General features: G+C 34.9%; 1 protein-coding gene across 7 annotated transcripts in view; it reads right to left on the reverse strand.

The window, feature by feature from the left end:
* Positions 1-1413: 1413 nt before the first annotated feature.
* Positions 1414-19041, reverse strand: part of ARHGAP12 (Rho GTPase activating protein 12) — a 121603-nt gene continuing 103975 nt past the window's right edge. For 6 of the 7 annotated variants that reach the window (XM_045466093.1, XM_045466091.1, XM_045466090.1 and 3 more), the window contains 9 exons: positions 17141-17242; positions 12918-13016; positions 9896-9998; positions 8989-9105; positions 7049-7147; positions 5651-5728; positions 5420-5554; positions 5091-5193; positions 1414-3820 (listed from right to left, as the gene is read on the reverse strand). In XM_045466093.1, coding sequence (XP_045322049.1) covers positions 3646-3820; positions 5091-5193; positions 5420-5554; positions 5651-5728; positions 7049-7147; positions 8989-9105; positions 9896-9998; positions 12918-13016; positions 17141-17242 — 1011 coding nt within the window. In that variant the 3' untranslated portion in view covers positions 1414-3645. The remainder of the gene's footprint in view (positions 3821-5090; positions 5194-5419; positions 5555-5650; positions 5729-7048; positions 7148-8988; positions 9106-9895; positions 9999-12917; positions 13017-17140; positions 17243-19041) is intronic. The other variant, XM_045466089.1, reaches the window with a different exon arrangement.

Here is a 19041-nt window from a genome sequence, read left to right on the forward strand (position 1 = left end):
TCTACAAGTGCTCTGTTTATGAAAGTACCATGAAAGTGCTTTTTTTCTTTCCTTTTTTTCCTGTGGGAGAAGGGAAGCAATGAAGGAAATGAAAGACTTCATTTAAGTGCCATATTCACATAAGGCTAATTTGTAAAAGCTCAATCCAGCTGAATATATTTACAGCCACCACTGGCCCACAAAACTTCAGTTGAGAAGACTAATTGAGATTCTTCAGGAGAACTCCCTTGTCTTTAGTAGTTATAGAATGTCTCATTAGGCATTCTGTACCTCCCCCTTCTCTAGAATACGAAGTCTGACTCTGCTTGGCCTGGGTTTGCAGCCTGTGAATTTCCAATAGATTCTAATACACCATTATTGTAAAACTTGATTTTGTTTTGCAGCCCCCTTTGCTATTTGGTTTTGTGTGTGTGTGTGGGGGGGGGGGGTTCTGGTTTAAAACGAAAGTTGCATTTAACACAACTGTAGTAGTTATATTGAAATACTGTTTAAAAAACAAACAAAAACAAGACTATGCCCTGCATCTAGGATTGTTACAGGCTACAGTCCCTATTAAACACCTTCTCTAGTCTTGTACTACAGAGTGCTTTCTATAAAAGAGGATCATTAGAGCTGATGGCTAGAGTTCAGAGAAACTAGAAAATTCCACAAAATCTTATTTTCTACCCATTTTCAGGTCTCTATATAGATGTAATCTTTGAACATTTGACTTTTATTAGGCCACTGACAGCATGATGCCCATTTGACTATTTTTATTTTCTTCTTTACTAAAATGACATGTTGTAGACTCCTCTGTGTCTTTTAAAAGCCTAAATATGTTGGAGAAATTAGTGTCATGGGAAACTGCATGTTTACTTTAAATATTTAATTAGAGGATCTCTCCCATGAGCTGAAAAAGAATCTCTTGGCAAAATTACAGAATAACTCTTTCTCCTCTTACTGCTATCTTAACATCTAATATTACAGGCTTACAAAGAATCATGGGATAGAACTAAAATAACACAAAGATCTCCAGATATCTGCCATTATTATTAATGAAATTTTCATTTGTATGTAAGCAATGGCACACACACACACACACACACACACACACACACACACACACATTTATATACACATACATGTGCCTCAGCCCAGTTTGGCTGAATTATCCCATTGGTGCTTTTCCCATAAGAAAAAAAAAAAAAAAAAATATATATATATATATATATATATATATATTTTTTTTTTTTTTTTTTTGCAGATTTGCCTCTACCTAAAAGACAACATCATTTTTCCAGAGTAAAAGGTAGTTTTACTTCTGTAAAATTTAAATGAACATTTTTCTTCTAATTCATATTGGAATATACTTTTCCTTTCAATTTCCAACTACTTTTTAAAATGACATTTTGAAGGAAAAGGCCTATTAGCAAATGAAATTCCACTGACAATTTATTTCAGCCTTTAACATGTTTTCTACTAAAAATCAAGTTATCAAGACAGGAAAATATTACTGGTTTTGCTATTACAAAAAAAAGTGAGAATTTTTAATTCACAAAGGATGAAAACACAAGACATTTATCTCACTGTACATACAATATTACAATAAACGAATTAGCTGTAGACTAATAAAACATTTAAGACCCCACGTACACACGTATGTACTTTGAAACAAGAAACACAGGACAATTTTAATCTTTGTTATGTCCACAGCTACCAAGAAAAAGAGCATCACTGATTTGAGTCTAATTGTTTTGCTGGCATACAATCACTATATGGGTCAGTTCTAAAGCATATTGTATTGTTCAGGACATTGTTAGGCAAATATAAACATTCTCATTTTGGGGCTTTTTCTCCCTGCCCAAAACAATCTGCTTTTCATAGCTATCAAGTAGTTTGGTTTGTTACCAATCTAACAAGATCACAACAACAAACAATATTTTTACCACAAAACTCAGGTGAGAGATTTTTAGGCAGATCATACAAAAACTATTTGTTCCCAAGGAAGGCAATCTGTAAATTACAAATGCAATTCTAAGAAAAGAGTCTCAATTACAAAAGTATCCGCTTTTAAATATTGATGAAGAAATAAAAATTGGAGGGGGGATAGTGGAGGAGGTATTGGCATGGCAGGGAGCAGAAAAGGTGTGGAAAATGAGGAAAACATATTTACCACATGAAATGCTGGATTCAATTGATTTTTTAAAAATGAGGTATAAGAGTATGCCAGTAAATGCAAAAACAAGAAAAAAGTAAAACCAAAATGCACATTTCCAATGGAAAATCTCTAAACCTCTTATAGTTTTCTTTATTCAGATTAGACATTTCATATACATCAGTTAATCTAGAAAAATACATCTTAAAATATCTTTAACAGACCATGCTCTCTGTAACAAAACCTTCCAAACCCTGTTTTATTGTACAAATCAACCTACATTAGTAATGTAAAAAGAAATTCTCAAATTTAGCAATGTCATTTTCCATTTGACATCCATCTAATTTACATATGGGTTTCCACTATTCATACTGCAGTTAGAATTCTGTAATAAATTTTTTCTAATGTATTCTGTACATATTAAATTATCTAAAAGGTTCCTCTTGTAGTGCATTTGCCATTTAGCAAGTCTATTCAGTATTTTTCCAGTACCATTTGCATTACAGTGATTTGCCTGTAAATGTAATTAAAATCTAAAAGTGCACACAGTTAAGTTTCTCAAATAACAGCCTATTTCTGGAGGAAACCTAATATTCACGGAAAAGATTACCAATATCATGATTAGAAATGTCAGGTTAGGATGTACTCTGAGACTATACAACAAAATTATATACATAAGCTAAAGGACATTGTCTTTAGCTTATATTTACATCAACTAATGTCTGTTTCCACAGGGTCATACCAAGAACTCAGTATGGCACTAGACAGAATTAGGATGCTTAGCTACAAATCAGTATAGCACAGACAGCCCAAAAATACCCTGAACTGACTTATGCCAAGTTAAACTCCAGTATCACAGTGTGTTAAGTAATATTAGTGTGCTGCCCAAACAAACAACTAAGACATCCATCCAGTAAGGATGCTGTGCAACACAGTTAACAGGCAGCAAGGCTGCACAAGGGATTACATCTGGGTTATAGTGACTTGTAGTACTTAGACTACCACTGCATGCAGAAACCCTGAAAAAAAAAATACACAGGTTTCAAAAAGGATGTACTTCATTTCGTTTAGAATGCCCAAGAGCGTCTTCAAAATAACTGATAGTGAGTACTGTTCTATCAAGTGATGAATCTAACGAATCATGAGAAGAAATTCTACATTATCCAGTTTGAAAAAAACAAAAAAACAAAAAAACATACTTTTCTTACCAAATTATCCAGTGTATACGACTGGTTAGAATTGCAAGTTTTGATTTTTACTGAAATTCAGAGTATGAAATGCACACATTCAGGATAAAATTAATTCAAAATTACACACAGTTGTATCAACTTGCAACAAAGCAGCAAATATGAGGGCCTAACACACATCTTGACTCTCCCATTCCCTTGTGATCCCTCCAAAAAGTGCAAAATCAAAGAGTAACTGCTTGGTCCAAAATTAAACACATCATATTAAGGGTTTGAAATCTGATCGAATCCAACTTCTATTCCACAGGTTGTCTTCAGTAAGAATCAACGCCCGAAGATGGAATTTATTTCCAGAAGAATTAATTCTACGATCTGATTTTGGTAGACAGTATGAACTGCTATGTTACCAGTCTCTTTCTCTGGCTTTAACAGAGTGGGACCAAAAACAATTGCTATACTCTGATAGGTCATTCGGTTTTTTTCTCCGTTTTCTATAACTCTAAGAAGGAAAAAATAAATTGTTAAAAGAGTAAGCAGAGAGGAAAAATTCTTCAAATTGTATTATAAACAGTTTGCATTTAGAAACGAGAAATAATGGGGCGCCTGGGTGGTTCAGTCTATTGAGTGTTCAACTTCAGCTCAGGTTGTGCACAGAGCCTGCTTGCCTCTGTGTCTCTCTCTCTCTCTCTCTCTCTGCCCCTCCCCACTCGTGCTCTTGCTCTCTCTCTCATAAACAAAAAAAATTTTAAAAAAAGAGAAATGAGAAATAATGCTCATTTTCCTAAACTAAGCTACTTAACCAAGTAGAACTCAGTCCAAACACCATGTGAAAGTTTCTTTTGGATAAACACAGCTGAAAGGTACAACTGTATATACTCTAACAAAATTAAGACACAGATGTAAGTATGAGCTACAATTCAGGTAACAATAATTACTCCACCAGATTGATGGGGAAAAAAATTTCATTAGGGTATAGAGATTAATTTTTCATTTTACTCATTTTATGTGTGTTTTAAATCTCCTTCGTTGGGATAATTTATTTTAGTATTCTAGTGTTCTATCAGAAGACAAAAATCAGTTATTAAAATGGCTAAGCAGTAACTATAGTAACTACAGTATATAGTACTATACTAACTATATAAATATAGTACTGTAGTAACTACAGTAACAACTACAGCAGTAAGCTACGATGGCTTTAAGGGTAATTTAAATTTAATATTCATCACTTAACCAATCTCATCTTCATATTAACTAACTTCAACAATTTCTGGACACTTATGTGCTAGGTATTATATAAATGCTTACATATAATATTTACTTTAAGTAAATATCTTTCATAGCAGACCATTTGCCTATGGGGTACTAGGCCCAAAGGAATGGTCTTTTTCAAGTTACAAAGATAGCAATTAACTCAGCTGGGACCTGAACCAACGTCTCAGTGACATTGACCTGGCCTTGGGGGTACCACGCCACATCTCATAACCATGCATTTGTCTTACTTTTTTCTTTTTTTTCACCCTAATTACTTTCTTTCTTTCTTTCTTTCTTTCTTTCTTTCTTTCTTTCTTTCTTTCTTTCTTTCTTTCTTTCTTTCTTTCTTTCTCTTTCTTTCTTTCTCTCTCTTTCTCTTTCTCTCTCTCTCTCCCTTTCTTTCTTTCTTTCTCTTCTTTCTTTCTCTCTCTCTCTCTCTCTCTCTCTCTCTCTCTCCCTTTCTTTCTTTCTTTCTTTCTCTCTCTCTCTCTCTCTTTCTTTCGTGGTAAACCTCTTACCTTTTGAGATGTCTAAAAAGAATTTGCATTGTATCTTGATTTGGCTTTGGCAACTGTCTGATTAGGTCCTTAACAGCAGCAACTCGCTGTCTTGGTTCTTGTTCTGAAAAAGAGATAATAACTGGAGATTTTGCATGAAATTGAAAACAGTGACATATTTTAGAACCTGATATTTGGTAATACACAGTGACATCTGGTGGTCACATTTAAAATTTCTGAAGTAAAACCTTTGAAAAAATTTAAAAGATCAAACAGAATGTAGTAGCTTAATCAGTACAGAGGACTTTCAACATCTAGAAAAAAAAAACTGAGTGTAATGACATACTTACTAATTGCATTAACAAAATCATTAAAATGGTTAAATGTAAAAAGAGGTTCTGGTAATTCTCGAAAAAACATTTTGAGTGCTCCAGTGATAACATGAATATCTTCCCATTTACTATCATTCAAGTCCAACTTCTCATCTGAAAAACAGAATAGGAAATTTTTAAAACTTACTTTAAACTTATTCTAACAGTTATGAGAGTTTTTGCACATAACAATAGGGAGTACAATCTTACCATGATTGACTGCGAATCTCAGTTTCTGGATCACAGCAAGGTTGCCACTTACTCTGTATATCCCATCAACATCCAAACCTAAAAGAAAATTACAGTATTTTTGTGTTTAAAGTAGGTGTTTGCCTCTTCTAAAGATGCTTGCATGTTTCAGAATCGTTCTTCATTAACATTAGCCTAAAATCAAATGGGCAAATACTCTTTTCCTCTAACTGGCTTTTCATAGATGCTTGGCAGAGACAGAGGGGGTGGAAATGTTTAATAAACAGCAACAATTCTACTTTGTTTATCATGAAGCTGGTGGATCATTTCAAAAAAAATCACCTCATCAAACTTGAAATACTAACAATTTAAGATAAACTTCTGCACCTGCGGATAGTTCAACAGGTAAAGGAAACCAGTAAAATCAGCCCATCCATTTTTTTGCACGTTTTATAATGTGGATGTACATCTTAAAGCACTCTTTCAAACATGGCTGTCCTATTAAGTGCTTGTAATAAACTTAATATAAGCTAGCAATTAAAAAGTAAAGGTTCTATAAAAACTATTGATAATTTGACAGAGTTTATTAACTTATTTTATATATGGAATAGAATCATTTGAAATTCATCCCATTAAGCCTAAAAAATTCAAATGTTCATTAAATGATAAGGTTGTACACATTTAACAAAGCACACACTATCTAATGTGCTTCTTCATATAACTTCAAATAAAGGCGTGTTGTCAAGAAAAATCAGAGACAAGATCTGAAACTGGCAGAAATTACAAATTATGCAAATGTTTTAACTATACAAGATGTTTTTGATGATGTACAGATACAAGTTAATGTGATTACCATCAAGATATTATTTTATTAAAAATATTATATATTTGTATAATATAAATTCTAAGTATAATATTTATATAATAAAGGTATAAGTATTATAAACATGTTAACATTAACCAAAATATAAATTGGTTTAAGTCTTATTTAACAGGAAATGACATAAGAAGGTTGGTCTATTGAGACACTTCATAGTTGATTTAACAGTTTTAAACTGTGATCTCATTTTTATTTTAAAGAGAAAGAACACTCTCTTGATAAGTAAACACAACCTTCTACACTACTACTTCTTAATAAACTCAGTTTCATAATCACCTTCTTCATTTCAAGCAAATGCCAACTCCAAATGGCTTCAAAGAATACCATATGCTTAATCAACTAGAAGTGCAGAACATTCAACAGGTGCCTGCAAAGGTCTTAATTTAAAATAAGTATAAACACGTAAGTTTTTTGCAAACAAGATGCTTTTCTTAATATCTTACAACTGTTCTATCACTCAAAACTCATAAAAATCCTAGGGATTTTGATGGCAAAACAATGGGTTAGTATGTTTAACATAAAAAAAATCATTCTCTTACCATATGCTTCAACATGTTCAATACATAACTTCACAAATTTTGGCACTGTGCCATTTTCTCTCTGACACAGATTAGCAAGATTGGCTCCAAATACTTGATCTGAAAGAGATTTATTTTTTAAAATAAACCATCTTGCTAAAACTTAGTTTGCAACATGGTGGTAACCATTCACAGTGCCATCAAGACATTTCCGTGCCAGACACCGTCAACTGTGACTTACGCCTTCTGTGATCTGCCTGCCCTTTTCCAATGCCACTTCAAACAACTCAACTGTCCTGCTTTTATTAAACTCCACAAACACCCTGACTCATTTCTACCTGAGAGTCTTTTTGTGTTCTACACCTTTTGCAGAGATCCATCCTCTCTCCCAAACGTGGCTCCTTCTTTTCACTCCCACCCTCAGCTAAAGTATCATCTACTTAGAAAAACCTTAGGAGCAGCCTAAGGTAACCCAGTTACAATCACTCTCTATTCTATTACTATGGTAAATTCTTCAGAGTAGTCAGCACTATTTGAAGTTATCTTGTCCATTTCTCATTTTTATATAAGTTTCATGAGGGCAGGGACCTTGCAATTCTTGAACACCAGTAGGTATTCATGGCACCTAGGTGAACACTTAACACTTAGTAAATACTGAAATATTTCTTTAAGTATTAAAACAAGCATGGTGCACGGCACAGGGTGCCTGGGTGATTCAGTTGGTTCAGTGTCTGACTTTGGCTCAGGTCATGATCTCGTGGTTTGTGGGTTCGAGCCCCACATCGGGCCCTGTGCTGACAGCTCAGAGCCCGCAGCCTGCTTTGGATTCAGTGTCTCCCTTTCTCTCTGCCCCTCCCCTGCTCACGCTCTCTCTCTCTCTCTCTCTCTCTCTCTCAAAAATAAACATTAAAAAAAGAAAAAAGCACAGTTCTGACATGACACATTTGTGCTAAGTATCCAGGAAAAGAAAATACTCGAAGTGCTAAACACAATCTCCTATCACCATAAGGCAGCATAACACTATAAAGCACCAACAGTTTATATTTCTCAATGAAAAAGCCTGGTGAACAAATTAATAGCAGTTTCTTTTCATTGACTTGTCAGGTTTTTTTTAAGGTTCTAAACTCAATATACAAAATTCATATGCATCATCTCAGAGTCCCTGTTTACTGATAACTCTTAAGGTTGCTAATTTGAATCCCTTAATTGGCTGAACTCCACCTAGTTTTAAGTATCTTTTTAATGAAACCCATTTGCGTATTTTAGATGCTTTGCAAACAGATGTTCCAGTGATGGTCTTTGTTTGAAATTTCAAAGACATGTATGTGTTATATATTACCTTTACCTATATCTTTATTTACTAATTAATGTCACTGAGTCATGTACTAGAAATCATTGAAATTAAAAGTGCTTGTAAAAACTAAAGGCATACACAAGTATATGTGATTTTAAAGAATACTCTTATTAAAAAAAGATCCTGTTAGTGCATTACTGCTATTACTGCTTATAAATGAAGTAACAAATATAAAAGTTAATTAGGAAAACACACCTTATATGAATTTTAAAATCACCTGAAATGAAAACTGAAAGCAAACAATCAAGATAAAATTGTTCAATATTTTTCTTTCTACTGTGTTAGGGACCAATTATTCAAAATTTATTCTGATCTGTTCATCTCAAAACTAAAAATCTTTATTGTCATGTCTCCTATCCATCCATCACATCCCTGTAATTCCTCTGGTACAGGGTTGTCTGGTATTTAGGTCTGTTCAATGTTTTAGTTAAACCCTTCATGTGCATTAAAATATCAACTTTAATCACTCAAATGAATTTTAACCAATGAACCTGGTAACTCTAAAGAATTAAAACATTTTTACTAGTCAAAAATTTTTCAGTTTTTATTTTAAAATGTCTTATTTCTGATTTTGGCCAACATTAGTAAAAACATCACTTCTATCTACCTTTGATATAACCTTTTTCACGAACAGCTTGCAAAGTGGGGCGCCGTGTAAGAAACTTCTTTAAGTTTTTCTTCGTTTTTTTCTGTTCTGAAGAATCTATGCTGGACACTTTCATGGCTTAAGACAAACAGATATTAGGCATTTCATAAAATAAGAACTTCTTGATGAAAGTTTTTCCACCTAGCACTCAAAACATATTAATCTCAAATGTAAAAATCAGTTATAAATTCAGTTATTGTAACTTTAACATAGTTTGAGAGTAATATGTGAAGAATCAAGCTAACACAGACCCAATTTCAAAGTGATAAACCAGGCAAAACATTTCATTTTTATCACTAAACACTGACAATGAACAATACCTTCTTTGGTATATGTGCTAAGACACTGGTTATTTTAATTTATATTCAGTGTTTCATAAATGACACTACTTATACCTTCTTCGACTATCAGTTTTAGAAGGTAAAATGACCAGAAAAAAATGTCTATAAAACATAAACAAGTCCCTATCCTGCAGTATCCTTACTGGACTAGGAGTCTGGAGATATGTATATCCGTCACAATTATTTGTACTTTAAGCTAACAAAATCTCATCATAATTACTTCTACACTAAGAATGGGACCACGTGAATAATGTCCTATCTGATTTCTTTTTTGGTTACCATAAAAAATATCCAAAAAGTAAATTTCTTGAAAGGAACTGTATATGAGGAAAGTTGAGAGCACAAACAATAGATAGTAAAGAATTAAAATAATCAAATTTTCATGTGTTTACATTGTTATATGTCCGTGACAATGCCTGTAATAGGCCTAACCTTCTTCAGAATGTGGGAGAACAAAAGCAGAAATGATTTTCTAATCATTCAATTAATCTGAAGGTTACTAGCAAAACATATAAAGAATAACTTACCACGAAGTTTCTTAGGGTCTTTATGGTCCTTCTCTTTATCATGCTTTTCTATTCCTGGTGAATCTGGTATCTCCTCTTCAATTGTTTCATCAGTTTCTACTGTCTATTGATTACAGATTTCCCAAACACATATTACTTTTGAAACTATTTTTAGATGTGATAGCATAGTTCTCATTATAATCAGTAACTGATCCTCCTAAATGATTTTAGGGAACTAATTAGTATATGATATATATGATTTAGATACTTGATAACTCTTTAAAAGTATTCTTTTTCCTCTAGATAGGGGAAATTAATTCTGATTTCAAAAGAGAAAAAATGCTAATAATTCACATGACAATGGGTTTATATACTGATGATGAGGCTATCTTCCCTTGTGTAGATCGACTGCATAAGAATTATAGTAACAAGACTTAAAAGGTCAGACTATAATCTGTGGTGACAGAACATGATGAAGCTACATTCTGTGCTAATACTACAAGATAAAGCTAACTAGCCTAGGGCACATTAATTTTTCACACCAACAAATGTTGCAAATTATACTTTGAATCAATAGCTAGTAATTACTCACAATTCATGGATTTTAGGCATTGAAAGAAATCCCAGGGCTCATGTACAGCCTGACCAGTCACTTTTACGGGTTAAAAAACTGAAGTGGGTTCTCAAAGCTAGAAGCATTGCTTTGCCTTTCACACTGATGTCTTTACTCCACTTAACTTATTTTTGTGTAGAGCATAAAAAAAGTTCTAATTTCTTCTTAGATGTCCAGTTGACCCAGTACCATTTATTTTAAAGCTTATTCTTCCTTATTTACAGCGCTAAATCTAGCATAAAGTGTCCAAAGGTATGTGTTCTTTATTCTGTTCCATAGATCTGCATATCTAGCCTGGTATGGATACCATGTTCTATTAATTAATACAGCTTTATAAAGTCTTGACATCTGACAGAACAAGTCCTTCCACTTTCTTCTTCAAGAGTGTCTTACTTTTACCAAATTTATATTCCTGTATGAATTTTAGAACAAGCTTGTCAAGTTCCATGAGATTTTGAAGGAGGTTCAAAAATCTCAAATATAGAAATTTATAAATCATTTGAAAGAATATATCTTTACATTATTCAATCTATTTTTTTAAATTTTTTCTAAAATGTTTATTTTTGACAGAGAGAGAGAGACAGAGCATGAGCGGGGGAGGGACAGAGAGAGAGGGAAATACAGAATCGGAAGCAGGCTCCAGGCTCTGAGCTGTCAGCACAGAGCCCGATGCGGGGCTCGAACTCAAAGACCACGAGATCATGACCTGAGCCGAAGTCAGACACTCAACTGACTGAGCCACCCAGGCGCCCCTACATTACTGAAACTTTAAAATATTTTTTAATATTTATTTTTGAGAGACAGAACGTGAGCAGGGGAAGACACAGAATCCGAAGCCGGCTCCAGGCTCTGAGCTGTCAGCACAGAGCCCAATACGGGGCTCAAACTCGTGAACCAGGAGATCATGACCTGAGCCAAAGTCAGATGCTTAACCGAATGGGCCACCTAGGCACTCCACATTACTGAATCTTTCAATCCATGAACATATAATGAGATTTTCTCCCATGTCTCTCAGTCAAGTTTTACAATCTTCCCTGCAGGAGTCTTGTGCTTCTTTCTACATTTATTGTGCATATTTCTACAGTATCTTTTGCCACTTTGTAAACAGTATATATTTTAAATTTCATAGTTGATGTTACTCTCTTTTCACTTGGCTTATCCCCTGATCCTATAAGGCTTAAATGGAAAGGAAAAAAAAAAAAAACCCTTTTTCTCTCTGCAAGGCTCTCCTGGACCCCTACACTAGGTTAGCCCCTCCTTAATTGGTATTTTCATAGTAAGTTGTATATCCCTTACCATCATAAACCTCACCACATTCCACTGTATTAACTATTCAGTCATCTGTCTTCAGTAATCTTCTGTCTTTGGCTGTAAACTCCATATAGAAATGTGTAGCATGTGGTTGCATGCTGCTATATCTCCCCAGTGCATAAAGCACTCTCACATTTATTAAATGAATGCAGCCATACTTGCTTTTCAAGGGATTGGGAACAGATTACAGTGACTAGAGCTGAAAGCCCATATTGGGTAGAGTAGAAAGAAGGTACATTTGAAAAGACAGACTGGGCTCAGGTTGTTGAATTTTAATGAGAGTTACAGAAGGTTTCTGAGCAGGAGAGGATTATAAAGTTAACATTAGGAAGTTTCATACAGCAATACTATTAGGAACATATTGGTGGGGGATGAGATGAAATAAGAAAAACTGGGAAGTGACTCTTATCTAACATATAAAGTCCTGATCAGGTTTCAGGAATAAATGGAAAGGAAGAGACAAGATTCAGAAATATACAATATTACAAACTGCAAAGGAAGAATATATATATATATATATATATATATATATATATATATATATATATATATGTATGTGTGTGTGTGTGTGTGTGTATATGTGTGTGTGTAATATATATATATATATGTTACACACACACACACACACACACGAGGAGACTTACCAGGAATGGGAGGGTACTGAACACCTCCATGATTAGGGGGGTGAAGGGAGGAACTAGAACGCCTAAGGGGTAGCTAGAGAGCTATCATGAGGAAAGAAAAGGTGCTCATGAAGAGACTATAGCTTTATTCATTTTATAACTGCCTAGGACCTGCCTCCACCAAATAGCACTATTCCCAATTCATCAATCATTGAATAAATACTATGCACTAGGAATGGTTTGTCCCTCTTCTTGAACGATTTCTTTTAGGACCAATCCTTCAATCTGAAAATTATTTAAAATCCACTAATAGCAAATATTATAGAATTGAGAATGTTAAGTCTCCATGAGCCCTGGGGAATTGCTAAACTGACCAGTGCCTTTCCCACCTGTTTTATCACATATAAATTGGAAACTAGATATGCAACAGTCAATTAGAAAGCAGAAAAGAAAAACAGCTCTGAAGTAAAAACATTTACCTAAGTCAAACACATACCTGATTATTGATAGTACTACTAAGAACTTTAAACCAATCATTAATAACAGTGTCATTATCAGACTGAATTAGCAGTTCTGTTCCTTGACGGGTTTTCAGCTTTAGAGAAAAGGAAAAAAAAAAGTACAGTTAGTGCTTTCAACCAAATAAATGAATGCACATGTGCACACACGCACGCACACGCACACACACACACACACAATTATTAAAGAGAGAGTGAGAATCCCAAGCAGGCTCCATGCTCAGCCCAGAGCCTGATGCAGGGCTTGACCCCACAACCCTGGGATTGTGACCTGAGTTGAAATCAAGAGTCAGATGTTCATCTAAGCCACGTGTGTGTGTGTGGGTGTGTGTGTGTGCGCGCATGTGTGTGTGTATGTGTATGTGTGTGTGTGTGTGTGTGTGTGTGTATATATATTTTTTTTTTTTTAATTTTAAGTCATCTCTACCCTCAACATGGGACTCAAACTCACAACCCTAAGATCAAGAGTCTCATGTTCCAGAAACTGAGCCGGCCAGGAGCCCCCAAATAAATGAATATATTTAAGCTAAAGTCTACAAAACCACCAGCAAAAGACGTTACATTAAGTGATGAAAGGTTAAAGTAATGCTGCATAGCAATAGAGTATTTTTTACTTTAATATAAAATAATCCCAGAGGAATTATTTTATAAAACATGAAATTTTTTTTCACAAAAAAATTCTCAACAAAAATCTAATAACTTAGGGTCCCAAATTCCATCACACAAATGCAATAAAACTTGCTGAAATCTAGTGTACTTTTTCATTAAAAAATAATAAGTTCAAGTATGGGAATGCAAGCTGGTGCAGCCATTCTGAAAAACAGTATGGAGGTTCCTCAAAAAACTAAAAATAGAACCAACCTATGACCCAGCAATTGCACTACTAGGCATTTACCCAAGGGATACAGGTGTGCAGTTTCGAAGGGATACATGCACCCCAATGATAGCAGTACTATCGACAATAGCCAAAGTATGGAAAGAGCCCAAACGTCCATCGATGGATGAATGGATAAAGATGATGTGATATGTACACACACACACACACAATGGAGTATTATTCGGCAATCAAGAAGAATGAAATTTTGCCATTTGCAACTACGTGGATGGAACTGGAGGGTATTATGCTAAGTGAAATTAGTCAGAGAAAGACAAATACCATATGACTTCACTCATATGAGGACTTTAAGATACAAAACAGATGAACATAAGGGAAGGAAAACAAAAATAATATAAAAAACAGGGAGGAGGACAAAGTATAGGAGACTCATCAATATGGAGAACAGCGGGTTACTGGAGGAGGTGTGGGGGGAGTGGGCTAAACGGGTAAGGGGCATTAAGGAATCTACTCCTGAAGTCATTGTTGTACTATACACCAACTAATTTGGATGTAAATTAAAAAAATAAAATTAATGAGAACAAAAAATAAAATAAAATAAACAGAAAAAAAAATAAGTATCAAAGCTGTGTGTTTTCAATTAGAATTGAAACAAAATTCATTTTAATTTATGTTTTTTATGTTACAGGGAGCACATACACACATGTACAAGTAGGGGAGGGAGGGAGGGAGGGAGAGAGAGAGAGAGAGAGAGAGAGAGAGAGAGAAAGAGAGAAAGAGAGAGAGAATCCCAAGCAGCCTCCATGCTCAGTGCAGAACCTGGTGCAGGACCCAATCCTACAACCTCAGGATCATGACCTGAGCTGAAATCAAGAATCAGACACTCAACTGACTGAGCCACCCAGGTGCCCCAAAACAAAATTGATTTGTAAAGAAATAAAATCTGTGATCTTTTTATGTAAATCTGAGGAACTTTTTTCTCTCCCCAGTTAGAAAATAAATGTAGGAAAAAATATATGAAAGAGTGAAATATTCATTATTTCCTATTTAATAGGCAAATAAATATAATGGCTTGGTATAAAGAGAAGGCACAGACAATAAATGTTACATCACTTTTGGAAAGAAACAGTACTAAATTAAGTGTCAAATCATGAACTACTCAAGTAAGGATACTATGTATTATTCTACATGAAGGCTACTGCCAGATTATGTGTAATCACTTTGCTTCAAAGTTTCTTCCACTTGACTAAGAAAAATTATGAGGTATTGGGAGAAAGCCTTCCTCCTATTTTGTGGTTAGTAACTGTTTATTTTTTTCCTTGAGGAACATATTGCATTGTTTCCCATACAACATTCTGAGACATATGCCTCAAATATAGTTCCCAAAGTAATGTTTAAAAAAAAATATCACTGGTATTCCTCAGTGATATTTAAGATATTAATTTGGGAAATACTGGATTGAAGAAAGTTAAACAAGATTCTCTCCTTCAAGATATTGCAGGGCTTTGATATTCCAGGGTACACTGATTTTCTAAGGAAAGAATAACAATATGCACCATTGCCTGCATTTATTTGACCATGGATTCACTTTCACTCTAAATTACTTCTTAAAACTACAAGGTTAATTCAGTAAACACTGACTTCCTTTCTTGTACTACTTTCCCAGAGTCTGTCAAGCCAGTCTACCAATACTGAATATTCACTGCACATGAGATACTGTCAGTTCTTACTTCAAGATAAGGAAAAATAGTCTCTCTGCTGAAAAAATAGTAATTATCTAGTGGGAAGCGTAATTTACACATGATGGTAAACTAAGGCACACTCCATTAAATGCTATTTTATTTATTTATTTTTAAAATTTTTTTAACGTTTATTTTTGAGACAGAGAGAGACAGAGCATGAATGGGGGAGGGGCAGAGAGAGAGGGAGACACAGAATCCGAAGCAGGCTCCAGGCTCCGAGCCATCAGCCCAGAGCCCGACGCGGGGCTCGAACTCACAGACTGCGAGATCGTGACCCGAGCCGAAGTCGGACGCTCAACCGACTGAGCCACGCAGGCGCCCCAATTAAATGCTATTTTAAAAGCATAATAAAAAAGAAGCATCAGTGTTGTGGTCACATTTCTCATGGGTCTTGGAAGACAGGTAACATGTGATAAGCAGAGACTGCCACGGGTACTAAGAATAAAAATCATAGGAGCAGGAAAGCCTAGGTCTCACTTGGAAAACAGCAAATGCCTGGACAAGACAGGAAAGGACTGACACATGAGGCTCTAAAGGAAGGCTGGGATTGGGAAGACTGTTTGCAAAGACAGTCTGGAAAATTCCTCCAATCTCCGAATACACACCCTTCTGCAATGTGCCTTTACTGTTCCTCCATCAACAGGTGGGTTCTAGTTCCCCACAACCCTCAACACTCGGCTGGCTTTCGGACTTGCTTTAACCAATGGAATCCACTGATGTGTGACTCCTAAATCTAGGCCTCAGGAAGTCTTATATCTTCCACTCTTACCCTCTTGGAACCCTGACACGGCCCCGTGAAGAAGCCTGGCGTAGCCTCCTGAAGAGTGAGAGAACCTGGAAAGAAAGAGGTCTAGCAGCTGGCACAACACCAGACATGTGAGTAGACTGCCCAGACGCAGTCAAGCCACTACTAAAGCCTCATGAATGGTCCCATGTGAGATCAGAAGAACCACTCAGCTCAGTAAAGGCCAAACCCAACTAAAAAAAATGGTTCTTTTCTCCTAAGCTTCTAAATTCTAAGGTGGTCTGATATGCAGCAGTAATAACAGATACAGAATCATATATTACTGTGGGGGATTTTTAATGACAAAATGGAAAGGTTTCAACTTATTTTTCAATATTAGATTTGGTAGGTAAAGGAATCCACACCTTTTTTATTGTTGGTAGGGAAAGGCAAGACTGTGGAACAAAGGCTTGTAATATATAGTCTGAGACCCAATAATTTATGCAAGTGAATTTATACCAGCTTTTTTCCCCTTAAATTATGACACCAAACTGATTTAAAGACCAACTTTGCCTTAATCAGCTGCACTAAAATATAGCTCAAAAGAACTCAAAAAAAAGAACACCCAATTACTATGGTTAAGAAGGTGAATTATAGGGGTGCCTGGGTGGTTCAGTCGGTTGAGTGTCCGACTTCGGCTCAGGTCATGATCTCGCAGTTTGTGGGTTCGAGTCCCGGGTCGGGCTCTGTGCTGACAGCTTGGAGCCTGAAGCCTGCTTCTGATTCTGTGTCTCCCTGTCTCTTTGCTCCTCCCCTGTTCTCTCTCTCAATCTCTCTCAAAAATAAACATTAAAGAAAATTTAAAGAAGGTGAATTATACTTAGAAAAAAAATGTATTACCTCAAATACATTCTTTTTGCTAGATTTGTCCTTTGAAGCCATCTCCACTGTCGCCCCCTTCAGGTCCACTGTGAACTCTGGCTTGGACTGATTACTCCCAAACTTCATTTTAGAAAAAAAGGAAAAACCCTTGTGATATTCATGTACACGAGAGTATCAAAAACAATTTAGACCAATTTTATATTATGAACAATAAATCAAATAGGTGATTACCTCAAATTCTTGTCTTTATTATAAAATAACAATTCATACCTTAAAACTGAAATGTCTACAAGACATGAATATATCGTTCACAGAAAAGGAAATGGCTCGACTTGCATCTTAATAAGAAAAACACAAAATAAAGCCACACTAAAATCTTTTTTCACCCATCAGTGTAGAAAAAAAATTCTAAAAGTTAGATGAAAAACTATGTTTTGCATAGAGAAATAGGCCTTCATATGCAAGTACACTACAAATTGGAACAATGCCTAGAGAGGGAAAATTGTAATACTTTATTTGGAAATTTACAAACGCATGTATCCTTGGCTTGGAACTGAACCTAGACTATATAGGACTAGGTAAAATGATGTGTTCAAAAGGCAAGGCATTATTCTTACATATGTATAAATAATATCTGGCAGATATCAAGTTGTTTTCCACTCAATAAACATTCTATAAACTTGATTGTGCTTTCAAGAGTTATTTCCTTATTGACTATTTATGTTGTCAACAACTAACAGTAACTTATAAAAACAGAAAACTCTAAGCCTCATGTTCTTTTATTTAGCCTTTGTTAGAAATTATACCTGGAGCCAGATGCTATGAAGCCTCAGCAATTTAATAAAAAACTGTGAAAAGAATAGGAAGACAGCTGACATGAAAAGAAAAAGCACTTAGCTAGCTGTTAGATTTTGTTAACCAGATAAGGAAAAGATTAGCAAGCAGCAGAAAATTCATGTTAAATACAGACGTACTCTGCACTTTGTCATCATTAACTTAAATTTTTGTTTAGAAATTTAACTAAGAATAGACAACAGAACTAAGAACAGAAAATAGCATTCCCATTTATTGAAAGGTTTAGAGGTTTTAAATCTTTAAGGGCTGTAATCTTAAGGCCAAAGATTTATTACAGAAGATTTTGTTTCTTAAAATATTTTCAAGTCAAATTATGTTTGTCACTGGAAATGGATATTACCCCAGCAACCGAGTGATATCTTAGTCACTGTTCATAACGTCAATAACTACTCAGTAGCTTCCCATTTAATGAATGGTTCAACTTCATCTGTTCCCTTCTACTTCATCTTTTCAGCTAGCAACGTGGACTTAAATAATGCACTTGTTATAACAAAACAACATTTAGGATATTATATGGCATTTATTAGTGGAATCAAAACAAAGCTTAGGGTGTTATATGGAATTTTTATTAGTGGAATCATAAGAACAATCACAAAAATTTTGACTAATTTACAGAGTCTTGGCCTTAAATGTCTTTGTCATTGTCATTCAAAAGACATTTAATTAACCATAGGAGCTACAATGGGCAAAGAGAACTTTCTGAGCAAAAATGATGATCTCAAAAGTTGTAAAACTTAAATGTACACATTTAACTGAATGATAAAAATCCATGTACAAATTGTCATTACATGCCTGTAAATGGTTAGCTATAAGCTAAGATACTTAGCTTAAATAACTAACCAAGTAAGATATAGCAACCAAATAACAAATGCAATGACAGGACATGGAATGCTGGTAAAAGTACATTCAATGCGGTTGGCAAAATTTTGTGTTTGTTACTCATTCTTTTTCAAACTTTAGTCCCACTTTATCATACATCCCTCCAATAAATTCATGGCAAAGAAAATGGAATAATTGTGGCAAGGGGCATGCAACAAGAACACATACAGTGACAGCCGAAACAG

Source organism: Leopardus geoffroyi, chromosome B4 (assembly GCF_018350155.1).
Source record: "Leopardus geoffroyi isolate Oge1 chromosome B4, O.geoffroyi_Oge1_pat1.0, whole genome shotgun sequence".
Taxonomy (NCBI): Eukaryota; Metazoa; Chordata; class Mammalia; order Carnivora; family Felidae; genus Leopardus; species Leopardus geoffroyi.